The 17,376-nt window shown below is 41.3% G+C and overlaps 1 protein-coding gene across 1 annotated transcript; it reads left to right on the top strand.

Moving 5' to 3' along the window:
• The first annotated feature begins 4,612 nt into the window (after positions 1 to 4,612).
• LOC124857960 (myosin-6-like) lies at positions 4,613 to 17,305 on the top strand. The gene is made up of 39 exons (XM_047349587.1): positions 4,613 to 4,687; positions 4,773 to 4,817; positions 5,482 to 5,693; positions 5,816 to 5,959; positions 6,051 to 6,207; positions 6,309 to 6,336; positions 6,456 to 6,561; positions 6,651 to 6,743; positions 6,913 to 6,976; positions 7,231 to 7,329; positions 7,414 to 7,517; positions 7,600 to 7,738; positions 7,853 to 7,971; positions 8,069 to 8,218; positions 8,306 to 8,476; positions 8,690 to 8,999; positions 9,092 to 9,171; positions 9,256 to 9,461; positions 10,369 to 10,492; positions 10,584 to 10,720; positions 10,800 to 11,055; positions 11,142 to 11,384; positions 11,491 to 11,667; positions 11,757 to 11,902; positions 11,978 to 12,068; positions 12,145 to 12,534; positions 13,244 to 13,370; positions 13,497 to 13,615; positions 13,699 to 13,895; positions 14,000 to 14,183; positions 14,265 to 14,430; positions 14,522 to 14,646; positions 14,730 to 15,038; positions 15,132 to 15,335; positions 16,178 to 16,474; positions 16,578 to 16,682; positions 16,763 to 16,858; positions 16,951 to 17,085; positions 17,174 to 17,305. The coding sequence occupies exons 3-39, from the start codon at positions 5,490 to 5,492 to the stop codon at positions 17,192 to 17,194; spliced, it is 5,823 nt and encodes a 1,940-aa protein (XP_047205543.1). The 5' UTR covers positions 4,613 to 4,687; positions 4,773 to 4,817; positions 5,482 to 5,489; the 3' UTR covers positions 17,195 to 17,305.
• The last annotated feature ends 71 nt before the right edge of the window (positions 17,306 to 17,376 follow it).

The following is a 17,376-nucleotide window of genomic DNA, read 5'->3' as shown; positions in this document are numbered from 1 at the left end:
AAAACTGAAGTAATAATCTTTGGACCAAAGGAAGAGCGTTTAAAAGTTAGCACACAGCTTCAGTTAATACAGCTAGAAACCACCAGTCAGGCTTTATTTTAATTTAATTTAATTTTACTTTTTTAAATTACTTCTGTTGTTTGATTTTATCATTTGATTTGTTTTTCTGTGTCTGTATCTGTGTTTATTTGCTTTGTGATTGTATTGTAATTGTATGCACAGCGCTTTGAGTGTCTCGTTGCTGAAAAGCTCTATATAAATAAACTTACCTTACCAACGAAGGTGAATAAAGTCCACTGAGATATTTAGGATGTAAACAGCTATAAAATGTAATACGAACCCATTCAGTCATTTTCTACCTCTTCTTCCATTGTGGGTTGTGGGGAAGCTGTGCCTACCTCCAGCAGTCTATGGGCGAGAGGCGGGGTTCACCCTGGACAGGTTGGCAGTCCATCGCAGGGCAACACAGAGACACACAGGACAAACAACCATGCACACACTCATTGACACCTAAGGGCAATGTAGAGAGACCAATTAACACACAGTCATGTTTTTGGACTGTGGGAGGAAGCCGGAGTACCTGGAGAGAACCCACGCATGCACGGGGAGAACATGCAAACTCCATGCAGAAAGACCCCTGGCCGGGAATCGAAACCAGGACCTTCTTGCTGCAAGGAAACAGTGCTACTAACTGCGCACTGTGCCCATTCAACAAATAAATTTATTGAATGAGCACGGTGGAATTTGTTTCAGTAACTTAGCTTATTAAGTGACACACATTACATAGATTAACTGCACATAAAGTGATGTTTTCAAGCCTTTATTTCTCTAAATTATGAGGATTCTCTGCTTATAGCTAATAAAAACACAAATTTTAAGACTAGAATATTAGAGCAGACCAGTAAAAAACAACTTTTTTAATACAGAAATGTGGGCTTTTTGAATCTATGTTTTAAAAATGCTCAAAGGATGTTATTTTCAAAAAATACTCTTAAACTGTCAAACTATCTTTGTTGGAACAATTTTTGGAATATGATTGTGTTTATCATCCTCTTTGTTCACCTGACTATTCGCACACCCCTCGGTCCTCACATCCCTCCTGGCCAATGGAAGTTGCTGCACTGGTTGAGAAACATGGCTGCTGGTATGAGGAACAAATCAGGAACAGTATGTTTGAACGAGTGATGCTTCTATAACAGGAGTGACAGACAGAAAGCAGATCACTGAGAGACCACCAAGTGTTGAAAGAGTCTTGTTAAACAGTGCAGAGGTCTTGGACAAGATTCATTCTCCAGATATGTCTGAGACAAATTATCACCCTGCAGGCAGGCTGACACTCTGCATGGTGAAGAAATGCCTCTCTGGATCCTTGAGTTGACTGTCAACAGTTCTGAGTTAAAACATTTTCCTTAGAACAACCACTTTGTCTTCTACAGGGGCCAACAGAGACCAATCTCACTTTGAAACAACCTATTCAACTCACTCAAATAAAAGATTGCTTATTAAATGATAAATCAAGATAAAGACGAAGAGACAAGTAACTTTCAGCTTCCTAAGTCAGGCATCATCCATGGGATCCACAAACATGGAGGTGTTATTTTTGACAGTGTGGACACGCGGTCACCGTAGGTCTCATAGCTGAGTAGGACGAATGACACAGTAGGAATCCTCCTTTCACTTAAGCTCGGCAGAAGGAATCCTGAAACTATTTCACAGGTTTATCTTTGTCCTCAAGGCTAAATGGAAGGAAACAATGCGGGTCCAACAAGATGTGTGGCCAGTGTGGAGTTACAGTATGAAGTAGCTGTCAGAGCCAGGGCGTCTGGTGGTGACCCGGCGACAGCTGTGCCTGTGACGGTGGCATTGGTTGGAAAGTGAGAACATAACAACAAAACCTAGTAAGGGGAAGACAAATGTCCTGATTAGACCTCTCAGAATGTAGCTTTAAGTAGGATTTATGATAATATAAGTAATAATGAGGATAAAGAGAGAGAGAGGAGGCTGTATATCTGCTGGGACACTTTGTGCCACTCGGCTTTTGTTCTCCGTCTCAGTGCACCACTGACATGTGCACTGGCTTTATCATGTGGTTTATCTCACAGCTAAAGGAGGAGAGAAGACAGCGCTGTCCCATAAACACCTCTAAGTCTGCTTTGTTTTTTTAAGGCATTGTGCTCAGCAATCTTTTGGCTGACACCCAGGTGTTACCGCCTGGAGGACATCAGAGGACCGAAGACAAACATTGTCACAAGGTCTGTGCTGATGTTATTCAAGACAATTAGAGACTGAAATCAGATTAAATAATTTTTTTCTGTTCCGTTATCCTTTGGCAGACGCAACCAGTCACTAAATCGAAAAATGAAAAGACTCTCTAAGAGGCTTTCCCCCCAAAATGAAATAATCTAGACGATTAAACTTTGTTAAGGTAATAATTATTTAATCCTTGCACCCAGATACATTTACTAGACTTACATATCATATTTTAACAGACAGTGTCTGTATGTGTATTTTAATTATTAGACCACAACAGCAAATTCTTAGTATTCACACTTTCTCTCTCAGTCCACTTGTTGTCTTATTACTGAGAATAATGACCACCAGTGCCATGAGATCTTATATAAAAGACTTCCTCCTTAGCACTGCCCCAAAAAGGCCAGGTTTGTTGAGTGCGGGACTAATGGATGTCCCATCAACAGATTTTACCTGCACTGTGGATCTCTGCAGCTCCTCCAGAGTTACCATAGACCTCTTGGCTGCTTCTGTGATTAATGCTGTCCTTACTTAAGGTATGTCTTAGTAGGCTGTGCCACAATCTTTCCATATTCAGATGATGGAAAGAACAGTGTTCTCTGAATTGTCCACAGCTTTGGATATTGTTTGCGCCCTAATCCAGCTTTACACCTTTTCTTATCTGTCTTCTACGTTCCTTGATGTTCCTTTATGTCCCTCCTCGGATCAGAGGTAACAAAGTTATCTACGAGCAGACCCATCTGCTCTTCCTGAGACATCACCCTAAAGCATGGGTTTTAACCATTAAACGTCTGATAATGGTTTTACAGACCAACTCCTCTAGGGTAACAAAACACAGAGGTCAGAGGGGAGAGAGGTAAGGGAAGTTCAGAGCATTAAAAATAATTTTTCACAACACTTTTCACTAATTTGGTCTATCTGTAGGCAGTTAGCTGCACTGGATTTTATTTAGGGGTAAAATGTAAAAACATTTTGTAAAACATTTAGAAAACCATGTAACATCTTCCTTGTACTTCATGTTGGTCTAGGTCATAAATCCCAATAAAATACAATGATAAAACATTTTCTAAGTAAAGGCTTTAGTGGCATCACTGCTTTCTTTCCTATCTTTAGTCTGTAGCAACAACATCGAGAGTTAAATACTAAGCAAAATATTTATTTGTATACTTGAACAAACTTTAGATTCTCTCAACTCCACCGTTCCTGACTTTGAAGTCATTATTAATTTGCCCTTTAAACAGAAGAGTCCATCTTTAATGTATGCTTAAAAAATGTCAAACTCAGAATATATCTGTGTTGTTTCTACAGTGTTTATTCACAAAACAACTCTAATTGGCCTTTAGTTATTCAGCCTCTGCACTGGTTTCAAGTATCCATCAGGTCTCCAGCTGATAAAGTGAGGCTGAAGAGGCTTGAACCTAGCTGCTGAAGTTCAGGAAACGGACAGAAGAGAGCTGAGAATGAGAGCCTTGATATGCTGAGAAGTGTGACACCAGGAGCAGACAGCCAATTGTCGAGACCCAAAAGGTTGCTGAACTCCAGCGTGTGAAGTCCTCAGAGTTAAAGGGACTCCCATGGTTCTTCACGAGGTCTTCAGGTGGTCAGTTTAATAAACACATGACTTAAAGATGTCTACTGTTAATGTGATGCTTATTATCAGCGTTGATCCTATTGGTTAAAATTACAAATGCATTGGGGAGGTGGGAAATAATCCGTCGAAGGTGAATGTATTTATTTCCAGCATGGCACAGAGAGCTTTGTAAGCAGGCAGCTGTCCACCAAGCCTTTTATTGTACACAGAGGAGGGTAAACTGAGGTCCGCAAGCAGGCAACAAAGGTCTCAGAGAAACAATCCAAGCCAAAATATTCACAAGGTTATCTTTGTCTAGGACAGTTCAATCCAGACACAAAATACTCTGTCAGGGTGATGGAGAACCATATTGTTGTAGTCTAAGTGAAAGGTTCTTCTTTTCAGTTCAGAAAACCTGTAAGGAAATGCTTCCTTACACTTATTCCTTATACAAACACAGGTTTATCAAGTTAATTGTACCTAATGAGGATGTAATAAAAAATACAATATTCTCTTTCACATTTTAGACAAAAGTGCTGGAAATTATTTCTAGTTAAAAGTACCACTCAACCTTATTGGCTACAGTCTTTTCTGTATTTTCATTATTTCTTTAACTTCTATCGCAAGAAGGTCATGACTAAAATAGACCCTGATTTAGGACCTTCTAATAGGCTTTATGTGCAACAGCCAATAGTAACAAGACAGCTATGATTGTCCACACCTTTATGTCTAAATACAGATGTTCCCTTTTGTGATCCTTTGTGTTCTTGCTCTGTCCTTATAGGGGGGCTGCATCAGCAAAGCACTGCCTCCTGGATGTATAAAGAGAGGAGATCCGAACAGCAGCAAAGACAGGAACACCTGCAGGTCAGTATACCATCCATTTATCATCATTGTTTTAACTTATCAAGGCAGTGACTCAACATCTAATGTCACATTTGATCTTTTAAAGATCCAACAGAAGAAGTCAGACAAAGAGAAGAGGAGGAACAAACAGGTAAAGAGTTTCATGGTATTTCAAAATAAACAGTGTTTCCCTCAAACACTTAAATAACAAAAAATAACAATATAATATATAGTATAGCAATGGGTAGAACATTAAGCAAGTTTCCAGACTTTTCCCATATTAATAATATAACTCTTTATATTAGGTGGAAACATGGAGGAGCCAATAAAACAGTATTGCAGCATATGCTTATGGATGTTTTGGTATATTGCAATTTCAATCCTTCTCTCCTCTCACACAGCTCCTAAAATTACTTTAAATCAAAGAAAATGCAGTTTCTTCAGCCAGTTCTTTATGCATCCTCTAATTATAACCATTTCTCACCACACCTTTAATTGTTCCCCTTTGAATATGTATTCATTTAAATGTATATTCTTATTTATGGTATTTATTTCTTTGCCGTTTTGTGTTAAAATAACCTCTTCTTGATCAATGGTCGTCATGCCTTATCAGTCATGTCTTATCAGTTTAAAATTAAAAAAAGATTGCAGTCGTTTAACAAATCCGATCACTGTTTTTGCAGTTTTGAACATTTTTCTTCTGACTTTTTTACAAATTTATTTGTTTCATTTAGATTTAGGATTTCTTTAGACTGTTTAGTGATTACAAGTAATCGACTTACTAAATCTTTTGAAACGAAACCCCAACTTCACAGCTTCCAAGATGTCATGCGACGCCCTAATGGCGGAGTTTGGGACTGCAGCATCTTTCCTGAGAAAATCTGACATGGAGCGTCTGGAGGCCCAGACGCGACCCTTTGACATGAAGAAGGCCTGCTTTGTGCACGACCCCGAAGTGGAGTATGTTAAAGCTACAGTTACCAGCAGAGATGGGGACAAAGTCACCGTTGAAACCGAAACTGGAAAGGTATGTAGGCCACAAATTTACATTTATAACCTGGAGAAGTGACTGTGGAAAGAAAACTTCAACTTTTAGTGGCTTTTAAAAGACTTTAAGAAAGGTTCTTCTCTATGATAAATTCTTTACAGACTGTTACAGTTAAGGATGTAGATGTCCACCCCCAGAACCCGCCAAAGTTCGATAAAATCGAGGACATGGCCATGTTCACCTTCCTCCATGAGCCTGCAGTGCTGTTTAACCTCAAGGAGCGTTATGCAGCATGGATGATCTATGTCAGTAAAGACCACTAATATCCAGAAGTGACCCATCCACCACTTAACATTCCCAGTAAGTAATACATTTGCTGTCTGTTTGTGGCCTCAGACCTACTCAGGGCTCTTCTGTGTGACCGTCAACCCCTACAAGTGGCTCCCGGTGTACGATAAGTCAGTGGTTAACGCCTACAGAGGAAAGAAGAGGAGTGAAGCTCCTCCTCACATCTACTCCATCTCTGACAATGCCTACCAGTACATGCTGTCTGGTGAGTCTCCCTCTGCAGTAGCAGCTTGTAAAAATGTCAGACGTTACCAAGATGTTAAAAGACAGGAGGCCTAACAGAGATCTTTATGTTTCATGTTGTAGACAGAGAAAACCAGTCAATCCTCATCACGTAAGTCTGATATCATCCTCACTACTGCTTTGATTTTGTTTTTCTATATATATATATATATATATATATATATATATATATATATATGTTGTATAAACTATTCATGTTTTCTGTCCAAGTGGAGAATCTGGTGCAGGAAAGACTGTGAACACCAAGAGGGTCATCCAGTACTTTGCCAGCATTGCAGCCGTTTCTGGCAAGAAAGATCCAAGTCAGGAGAAAAAGGTTCATGTTATTCCATAAATGTTGCATGCAATGATAAATACGTAATCTACGGCTTGAGTAATGAAACCTTGTGCACTGCTTCCACACAGGGAACCCTGGAAGATCAAATCATCCAGGCCAATCCTGCTCTGGAGGCTTTCGGAAATGCCAAGACCATCCGAAATGACAACTCCTCCAGATTTGTACGTATTATTATCAGTTCATTTTATTCTAACTGTGAAATGCTTTTTTCTTGTAGCATCTAAAGAATGTACAGAATTAGGCTTCAAAAGGCTGATACTGAGTTGAAGAAACGACAAAGAGATAAGTTGTGTTGTTTACTAATTCACTTTATATAATTACATTTAACAGGGTAAATTCATTCGAATTCACTTTGGGGTCAGTGGAAAATTGGCCTCAGCTGACATTGAGACATGTGAGTTTTTATTTGATAAAAGTTGAACATTTTTCCATTATTTTATGAATGATGTTCTAATAAAACCACATTTTGTTACTTTTGTAAGAGCTCAAACAGTAATGACCATCTATATCCTGCATAGAAGTGTTTTTCAAGGCTTCGCCTTAATAAGAATGCGGCATATTTAAACCATTAACACAAGCCTAGAACTTATTTATTCTACTTGTGGTCTCTTGTGGACACCCAAAATATTCTCATTCCATGACTTTTAGATCTGTTGGAAAAATCTCGTGTCACTTACCAGCTCAAGGCTGAGAGAGACTACCACATCTTCTATCAGATTCTGTCCCAAAAGATGCCAGAGCTGTTGGGTGAGAGCGCAATTAACGAAGAGTTTAAAATCCTATAAAAAACACCTAGGTCCTTATAACTGAGCCTCTTGTTTCCTTTAACAGACATGCTGTTGATCACTAACAACCCCTATGACTATGCATACATTTCTCAAGGAGAAACAACTGTAGCCTCCATCGTTGATGCAGACGAACTAATGGCCACTGATGTAAGTGGACGCAGACTGTTGCCAGAAACCCCACATGTACATAATTTCCAAACTAAATCAAGTGATCGTTTGCTGTTTAAAGGAAGCTTTTGATGTCCTGGGCTTCACCCAAGAGGAAAAAAATGGCATTTACAAGTTGACTGGAGCCATAATGCATTATGGAAACATGAAGTTCAAGCAGAAGCAGAGGGAAGAACAAGCAGAGCCTGATGGTACAGAAGGTAAGCAATAAAACTGTCTGTTTACACTCTCTGATATCACAGTAACTACAGAAACACAATTTGATCCAAAAGACTGTGATATTAACAATGCTATGACACAATAACCACTTATAGATGTGGACAAAGTGGCATATCTTATGGGCCTAAACTCTGCAGACGTCATCAAGGGGCTGTGTCACCCAAGAGTTAAAGTAGGCAATGAGTGGGTCACCAAAGGCCAAAGTGTGCAGCAGGTGAGAAAAAGTAGTACAACGTTTCTTTAAATTTGTGTATATCAACAAAATGAATCAATATCTAATTTTAATCTGTTTTTCTTTGTCTACTTTTTAGGTGTACTACTCAATCGGTGCTCTGGCAAAGTCAGTGTACGAGAAAATGTTCCTGTGGATGGTTGTGAGAATCAACCAGTCCCTGGAGACCAAACAGCCTCGGCAGTACTTCATCGGTGTATTGGACATAGCTGGATTTGAGATCTTTGATGTAGGTTTGAGCAGTTTTATGGGCATCAGGTACTCCTCAAAACTGTATAACACAAAATCACACTCTGCATTTGCCTATGGCTTCTAGTACAACACCTTTGAGCAACTGTGCATTAACTACACCAATGAGAAGCTGCAGCAATTCTTCAACCACCACATGTTTGTGTTGGAGCAAGAGGAGTACAAGAAAGAAGGCATTATTTGGGAGTTCATTGACTTTGGCATGGACTTGGCAGCCTGCATTGAACTCATTGAAAAGGTTGGTATATTGTCCGGTCTAAAACATTATAGGGTCTCATCTGAGGATTTAATCATTGAGAAAAAAGGGTTTGCAGATGTAGCCACCAGCTATCGAAAAAAAAGCCCTAGAACTCATAATTATGCTGTCATCTCTTTCTGTGCACAGATATAGAGTGATTTTAAACTTGTGGATTGCTTGATGTTTAATCTTTTCATGCATCTATCCTAACAGCCAATGGGCATCATGTCTATCCTTGAAGAGGAGTGCATGTTCCCCAAAGCCAGTGATGCAACATTTAAGGCTAAACTATACGACAACCATCTGGGTAAAAGCCCCAACTTCCAAAAGCCCAGAGTTGTTAAAGGGAAACCAGAAGCTCACTTCTCTTTAGTTCACTATGCTGGTACCGTTGATTACAACATTTCTAACTGGCTGGTAAAGAACAAAGATCCACTGAATGAGACTGTGGTTGGACTCTTTCAGAAGTCCAACCTTAAGCTACTATCTATGCTCTTTGCTGGGTATGCTAGTGCTGATTCAGGTGAGGTCTCAATCAACACACTGATTGTTACTTTTATTGAATGAAAGTAACAATTTTACTAACACACTTAAATGTCTACAATTCCCATGCAGCTCAGGATGCCGGAGGCAAAGGAGGGAAGGGAGGAAAAAAGAAAGGTTCTTCCTTCCAGACTGTCTCTGCTTTGCACAGGGTAAAATATATATAATTTTTCAGACATTTCTGGGGTTGGGTTTACTGTATCAATATCTTAATTATGCACTCCTTCCATTAACAGGAAAATCTAAACAAGCTAATGACCAACTTAAGGTCAACTCACCCTCATTTTGTTCGCTGCATCATCCCCAACGAGACCAAGACTCCTGGGGCTATGGAGAACCCTCTGGTTATGCACCAGCTGCGCTGTAACGGTGTGCTGGAAGGGATTAGGATCTGCAGAAAGGGCTTCCCTAACAGGATTCAGTATGGAGATTTCAAGCAAAGGCAAGACAATACATGATCTTCTCACGTTGTTTGAAAGATGCTTTGATGCACTCGGGTATAAATGATGTTTCAAGGCGTGACAGTTTACTAAGGAGCTATGTTCAAGTTATAAAGGTTGGCTCAGAAGATGTCATTGTAGACATATTCTCTACAGCAACTGTGACATTTCAAGAGGTGACGTTATTGATGCTTCCATAGCGTAGCGTGAAGTAGGTTTGTCCCAGTTGTAAACACAGGGAAGGGCACAGGAGCCTAGTTGGTACACCTTTGACTGTAATACCCCCCATCACACTATTGCTTATCTGCCTCATAGAAACCTAGTGATGTCATATTTAATGGACATGAGCACATAAATGATTTGCAAACGTTTTAACAATGACCAGATAAAGTGTGTCAGAGACCATTTAACTTACCTCGACATGCTGAATGCTTGAAGAGCCTGAGATGGCAACGTAGTTGTCCCTGTCTTCTGATTAATTCAGCTAATAATTATTTGACCATTGGGAGACACTCAGGACCTGTGTATAGATAACTGAACTATCAGCCCAAGATGATCAGGCCATTATTTAGCATAACAAAAAAAGACAAGAACTATTTGGTGGCATGGAATCAAAAACTTTACCTGCTCTGTCGATTTGTTTTAGTAGCCATGCAATATATGTAACCAGAGCAGATATTAAATAAAACAAATATTTCCTTGCTATGGCCGGACTGGTTGATTCACAAACTTTAGTCAGTGCCTTCATGTTTAAATCCATTTCAAAATGTATTTAGATATGCCAACATACTTGGGAACTTAAGAAATAGTGCAACAGCTGCTTAAATTTTAAAGTTCTGCAATATAGAACTTTTCTGCATTCCATCATCTTTGCCTCCAATGATTATGATGGTTGCCGCGTTGTTTCAGATATCGCATCTTGAACCCAAGTGCCATACCTGAAGGGCAGTTCATTGACAATAAAAAAGCAGCCGAGAAACTTTTAGGGTCTTTGGATATCGATCATGAACAGTACAAGCTGGGACACACAAAGGTTTGTTCTGTTGATAAAAAAAACCAAAAACATTAGGATCAGATTGAGGAGCATGTTTTCTGTACTTTGACAAAAAATCTGTCACCATCAGGTGTTCTTCAAAGCTGGCCTGCTGGGTCTACTGGAAGAGATGAGAGATGATCGTCTAGCTCTCATCATTACTGGAATTCAGGCAAGATCCAGAGGACTGCTTGCCAGGATTGAGTTCCAGAAAATTGTGGAACGCAGGTTGGAGTTCATTGCTTGTTTTTACTGCAAAAAGATAACGGTGGCAAAGAAAACTCAAACACCCTAATGTTCTCCACAGGGATGCCTTGCTGGTGATGCAGTGGAACATCCGTGCCTTCATGGGTGTCAAGAATTGGCCCTGGATGAAGATGTTCTTCAAGATCAAGCCTCTGCTTAAATCAGCAGAGACTGAAAAAGAGATGGCAAACATGAAAGAGGAGTTCACCAAGCTCAAGGAGGCTTACGCCAAATCCGAAGCCCGCAAGAAAGAGCTTGAGGAAAAAATGGTCAGCCTTCTCCAAGAGAAGAATGATCTACAGCTGCAATTTCAGTCTGTAAGTCTGTAGCCTCTTATCTTAATTTCTCACAAGTACAGAGAGCTACTATAGAATTCAATGCTGGTTAAATATCCTGTCTGTAGGAGCAAGACAATCTTACAGATGCTGAGGAGCGATGTGAAGGTCTGATCAAAAGCAAAATCCAGCTGGAGGCCAAAGCGAAAGAGCTGACAGAGAGACTGGAGGATGAGGAGGAAATGAATGCAGAGTTGACTGCCAAAAAGAGGAAGCTTGAGGATGAATGTTCAGAGCTCAAGAAAGACATTGATGATCTGGAGCTGACTCTGGCTAAAGTGGAAAAGGAAAAGCATGCCACTGAGAACAAGGTATATTTCATTTAAACTGACGGATCATTGACCTTCGACCTTGACTCGCAGTTTATCTTTGGGAATAGTTACCGTCTAGACAGTAGTCTGTTATGTGTTGCCTAAGGTGAAAAACCTGACAGAAGAGATGGCAGCTTTGGATGAAATCATTGCTAAGTTGACCAAAGAGAAGAAAGCGCTTCAGGAGGCTCATCAGCAAACACTGGATGACTTGCAGAGTGAGGAGGACAAAGTCAACACTCTGACCAAGGCCAAAGTCAAGCTGGAACAGCAAGTCGATGACGTGAGTTCTCACAATTATCACTGCGTTGAAAAATATGGCCATGATCTAGAAATACGTTTGTGAAGTAATTGTTTGAAATGTTTATTTAGCTTGAAGGATCACTGGAGCAGGAGAAAAAAGTGAGAATGGATCTGGAAAGAGCCAAGAGAAAGTTGGAAGGGGACTTAAAGTTGACCCAAGAAAATGTGATGGATCTGGAGAACGACAAACAGCAGCTAGAGGAAAAACTTAAAAAGTAAAAATCACTTTACAAAGTAGCAGCTGTGATTTGATGGCAGGTAAAGTAAAGCTTTTATGTCTCTGAATGCAGGAAAGATTTTGAAATTAGCCAGCAACTCAGTAAAATTGAAGATGAGCAGGCAATGGGTGCTCAACTTCAGAAAAAACTGAAGGAGCTACAGGTAAGTTCATCATCATGTAGTGTTTCATTTTCTCTTTATTAATCCTACTCCTAAAAATCTGGTGATTTTCATCAAGGCCCGAATCGAAGAGCTTGAGGAGGAACTGGAGGCTGAAAGAGCTGCCCGGGCCAAAGTGGAGAAGCAAAGAGCTGATTTGTCCAGGGAGCTGGAGGAAATCAGTGAGAGGCTAGAGGAGGCTGGAGGAGCCACCGGAGCCCAGATCGAGCTAAACAAGAAGAGGGAGGCCGAGTTTCAGAAGATGCGCCGAGAACTCGAAGAGACCACTCTGCAGCATGAAGCCACCACCGCTACACTGAGAAAAAAGAACGCAGACAGCATAGCCGACCTGGGAGAGCAGATCGACAACCTGCAGAGGGTCAAGCAGAAGCTGGAGAAGGAGAAGAGTGAACTCAAGCTGGAGCTGGACGATGTGATCTCCAATGTGGAGCAAATTGCCAAAGTTAAAGTAAGATGCTCCAACAAAACTATATGCATTTTAGAAAACCGGATGCTAGATGACTGACATCTCTTTATTTTATTACAGAGTAATACAATTAATTTACAACAGTATTTGAAAAACTTGTCAATTTTAGAATTGGTACTTTAGAAACTCAGCTAGACATTGTTCCAGATAGGACTGTGGGGCCTCTATGCAAAGAAAATGGGCCAAGACTTTATACCCTACTGGTTTTCCCAATATGGGTTGTATTAGGTCAACCCAAGGGTGTCCTATATAAGAGGACCACTGAGAGCCCAGACCCACTTAATACCCATCCAGTCTGAACAAATTCCACATTGGGCCAACAAACACATACTGTGGCTTCTACCTGCATAACACATTGCTATGCACCTGTACTACTGTATTGCATGTTTGTGCTAATTTGCAGTAAATATAGCAAAGCTAACTCAGTCAAGTGCTAAACAGAACATACTTTTTATATTTAGTGCTTTTTCACTTTTGTGTAAGTAGTCTTTAGTGCTTGCTAACATTTGTATTTTCAAGAAAACTTTTCTAGCAGTTTTCTGATAAGCTAAAAGTCATCAACACCACATTTATTTTATTTGTAGCGACACAAAAAAGCAAAAATTAAAATGAACTGTAAAAATAGAAATTGCCGGCACCATTTTTTCTACAGATACGGTAAATTTGACACCTTATTAATGTTTTCCTTTAGACCAACCTGGAGAAAATGTGCCGCACCCTGGAGGATCAGGTGTCTGAATACAGGACGAAAGCGGAGGAGGCCCAGCGTACCATTAGTGACTTCACCACGCATAAAGCAAAGCTACAAACTGAAAATGGTAACAAAGTACACTGAAATAAAATTGTTAGCCTTTACTGACATTTAAAAACCACAGAATATTAGCGCCTCAGTACTATGGTCAATGAAGATAGGACAATCTACAGACTGAACCTTTGTGTTACAGGGGAGCTTGTCCGGCAGATGGAGGAAAAAGACTCTTTGGTCTCCCAGCTAACCCGAGGAAAGCTGTCCTATACTCAGCAGGTTGAAGACCTCAAGAGACAGCTGGAGGAGGAGATCAAGGTAAGTACGATTTCAAGAAGTGCTGCTTTTATAGCAAAATGTCAACCAGCAAGAAAACTTAATTTTATGTTAATTTTTTAAAGGCCAAGAATGCACTTGCCCATGCAGTGCAGTCTGCTCGCCATGACTGCGATCTGTTGAGGGAGCAGTTTGAGGAGGAGCAGGAAGCCAAAGCTGAGTTGCAGCGCAGCTTATCCAAGGCCAACTCCGAGGTGGCTCAGTGGAGAACCAAGTACGAAACTGATGCCATCCAAAGGACTGAGGAGCTGGAAGAAGCAAAGTAAGGACTTACCTTCCTTACCTCTTTTGGCAAAAAAATGTGTTCTCTGAATTTCACTTTTTTGGTGGCAAAGATTTATTGCTTTATTACAACTTTGCTTTTAGGAAAAAGCTAGCTCAACGCTTGCAGGAGGCTGAGGAAGCTGTTGAAGCTGTGAATGCTAAATGCTCCTCCCTGGAGAAAACCAAACACAGGCTTCAGGGGGAAATTGAGGATCTTATGGTGGATGTGGAAAGATCTAATGCGGCTGCTGCAGCTTTGGACAAGAAACAAAGAAACTTTGACAAGGTGATAACACATCAGAGAAACATTTGTAGTTGGGAAAAAGAAGAACTTGCTGAAAAAAATTGTTACATGGTATGCTTGCAGGTCCTTGCTGAGTGGAAGCAGAAGTATGAGGAGTCTCAGATGGAGTTGGAAAGTGCTCAGAAAGAGGCACGTTCTCTCAGCACTGAGCTGTTTAAACTAAAGAACTCCTATGAAGAATCTCTGGATCATCTGGAGACCCTGAAACGTGAAAACAAGAATCTTCAAGGTAAGTAGACCCCTTGCTATGATGACTGAGCTTTCACAACAAATACTTTATGGTTGGAGGATGGAAAACTGAATGATTTCGCCTAAAACAGAGGAAATTTCTGACCTGACTGAGCAACTGGGTGAGGGAGGAAAGAACATCCATGAGTTGGAGAAGATCCGTAAACAGTTGGAGCAAGAGAAAGCCGAGATACAAACTGCTCTGGAGGAAGCAGAGGTGATAAAATGTCGAAATTTTCATGCATTTAGCCCAACATGATGCTGTGTAGGAAGCCCACTCATTTTCTGTTTATGGGGCAGGGTTCCCTCGAGCATGAGGAAGGTAAGATCCTTCGAACCCAGCTGGAGTTCAATCAGGTGAAGGCGGACATTGAGCGTAAGCTGGCTGAGAAGGACGAGGAGATGGAGCAGGCCAAGAGGAACCAACATAGGGTGGTGGACACCCTGCAGAGCTCCCTGGAGGCGGAGACTCGCAGCAGAAATGAAGCTCTCAGGCTGAAGAAGAAGATGGAAGGAGATCTCAATGAAATGGAGATCCAACTGAGCCAGGCCAATAGGCAGGCATCAGAGGCCCAGAAGCAGCTCAAGGGAGTTCATGCCCACCTAAAGGTGAAACCTAACATCACAACTTCAGTTTCCATTTTGGGGTCTTTACTTGTCAATGAAAATCAAATAGAATAAATACATTTTTCGTCATGACAGGACTCACAGCTGCAGCTGGATGATGCTCTCCGTAGCAATGATGATCTGAAGGAGAACATTGCTATTGTGGAGAGACGCAACAATTTGCTGCAGGCGGAGCTTGATGAGCTGAGATCTCTGGTGGAGCAAACGGAGAGAGGTCGCAAGCTGGCAGAGCAGGAACTGCTGGATGTCAGCGAGAGAGTTCAGCTGTTGCACTCACAGGTACACCTGCAAACATACCTGTACCCAGGTTAGTATCAGGGTCAGTTTATGAATTGGGGTCTCCACCCAGGGTGGCACAGAACAGGAGGTGTCATGAGTGCTCCAAGAAGGGTTTTTACCTGCAAACAGGTTTTCTGTTGCTTACTTGCCCGGCAGGTAGGTAAGTAGCCTGGCAGTTGCCACCCACTTATCCTTCACCAGAGATTCTACAAATGCTAGCTGGGCATTAATCCCAATCAAGTTTAGTCGAGGGGTTGGGATTTTTCATTGCTAAAGGCTACTCCAAGGTTAGACCCTCTAATATATGAAAAGTGAAAAGAGAAAGAGTGAAGTCAGGATACTGCACTTTTTCTAGCAAGGGAGAAACAGTTTATTCCAGATTCCCTGACTGTAAACTAGAAAGTTATATTGTTAGAGTAAAGGTCACTTACCAAACAAAAAATTACTCTCCTACATGGAGGCCCACTCGCACCAATACACTCTCTCTTTTGCCTCAACTTGTGCCAGGAGGGATTGAAGCACTTGGACTGGGGGTCTCTACACAGCAGACAGATGACTGATCTCTGACCCTGCGCCTCTGTTCCACAGCATAGTTTTCTTTTTTTCTTGTGAATACTGGGCTTCAGCATTGAAACCTCAAACAGGGAAGCCGATAGGGGTTGCTTCTTTTAAAATTCCACATCTGGGATTCCTAACACTATCTATCTCTCTTCTAAGGCTAGTAGAGGTGTGGGACAGTGGGATTTGAGCGGTTCAGAAGAATGAGTTTGCCCAATGTGCCATTCAAATAAGAAGTACCACTGGCTGGTGTCTCATGCTACCATTCTGTCGTGATCTTCTAGAACACCAGCCTGCTGAATCAGAAGAAGAAGCTTGAGGGAGACATCGGCCAGCTTCAGAATGAGGCTGAGGAGGCCGTGCAGGAGTGCAGAAACGCAGAGGAGAAGGCCAAGAAGGCCATCACTGATGCAGCCATGATGGCGGAGGAGTTGAAGAAGGAGCAGGACACCAGTGCCCACTTGGAGCGCATGAAGAAAAACATGGAGCAAACCATCAAAGACCTGCAGCATCGCCTTGATGAGGCGGAGCAAATAGCTATGAAGGGTGGCAAGAAGCAGGTCCAGAAGCTGGAAGCCAGGGTAAATATCTCCAACCCTCACAGTGCTGCTGAGAAATACATCGCTCCGTGACTTTTATGTTTCTACAAATGTAACATCCTTGTTTTTTCTTTTTTTTTTTAAGGTCAGAGAGTTGGAAAGTGAGATAGACATGGAACAAAGAAAAGGCAGTGACGCTGTCAAAGGGGTCCGCAAGTATGAGAGACGCATCAAGGAGCTCACCTACCAGGTCACTCCCTCACTGTGTTAAACAGTCATCAAATGTTAAAGTTTATGCCTAATTAATAATATGATCTGCATATTAAACAGACCGAGGAAGACAAAAAGAACCTGACCCGTCTGCAGGATCTGGTGGATAAACTTCAGATGAAAGTGAAATCCTACAAGAGGGCTGCAGAGGAAGCTGTAAGCTAAAACACTGCAGCTCAAAGTTTTTTTTTCATGTTTTCATATGCTGGTAGGACTGTATAAAAACCACCCTGATCTGAATTTGTCAGGAGGAACAGTCCAACGTAAACCTGAGCAAGCTGCGCAAGTTACAGCACGAGCTGGAGGAGGCGGAGGAGAGGGCTGACATCGCAGAGTCTCAGGTCAACAAGTTGAGAGCAAAGAGTCGAGACCCCGGAGCTAAGGTGTGGAAGCGTGTCATTGTTTCGCACCAAAAATCGCTGCTTTTAATCAATTTGCAAAAGGTGATGTCTTCTTCTTTTAATTTTACAGAAATCACACGATGAAGAGTGAAGCCGGTATCTGAGTTCATATGCATACATGTAGTTTAGATGTAGCAATGCAGTTGTTCTTTATCCTCCATGCAACATGAGCAGAATAAAGAATAAATGAGATATGCATGCACCACCAGTCTCTGTTGTTTCATTTAAATATATCGGTGGATAACAGCAGCCCTAAAAAAGAAAAGCAAGATG

The sequence above is a fragment of the Girardinichthys multiradiatus genome, chromosome 21, assembly GCF_021462225.1.
Source record: "Girardinichthys multiradiatus isolate DD_20200921_A chromosome 21, DD_fGirMul_XY1, whole genome shotgun sequence".
Taxonomy (NCBI): domain Eukaryota; kingdom Metazoa; phylum Chordata; class Actinopteri; order Cyprinodontiformes; family Goodeidae; genus Girardinichthys; species Girardinichthys multiradiatus.
This window is presented reverse-complemented; position numbering and strand designations above follow the sequence as displayed.

Bases quoted from the DNA above. Each gene is read 5' to 3' on its own strand.
- LOC124857960 (XM_047349587.1), top strand. From the start codon at position 5,490: ATGTCATGCGACGCCCTAATGGCGGAGTTTGGGACTGCAGCATCTTTC. The intron at 7,972-8,068 runs GTGAGAAAAAGT...TCTACTTTTTAG, and splicing joins AAGGCCAAAGTGTGCAGCAG to GTGTACTACTCAATCGGTGC. The intron at 10,493-10,583 runs GTTTGTTCTGTT...TGTCACCATCAG, and splicing joins ACAAGCTGGGACACACAAAG to GTGTTCTTCAAAGCTGGCCT.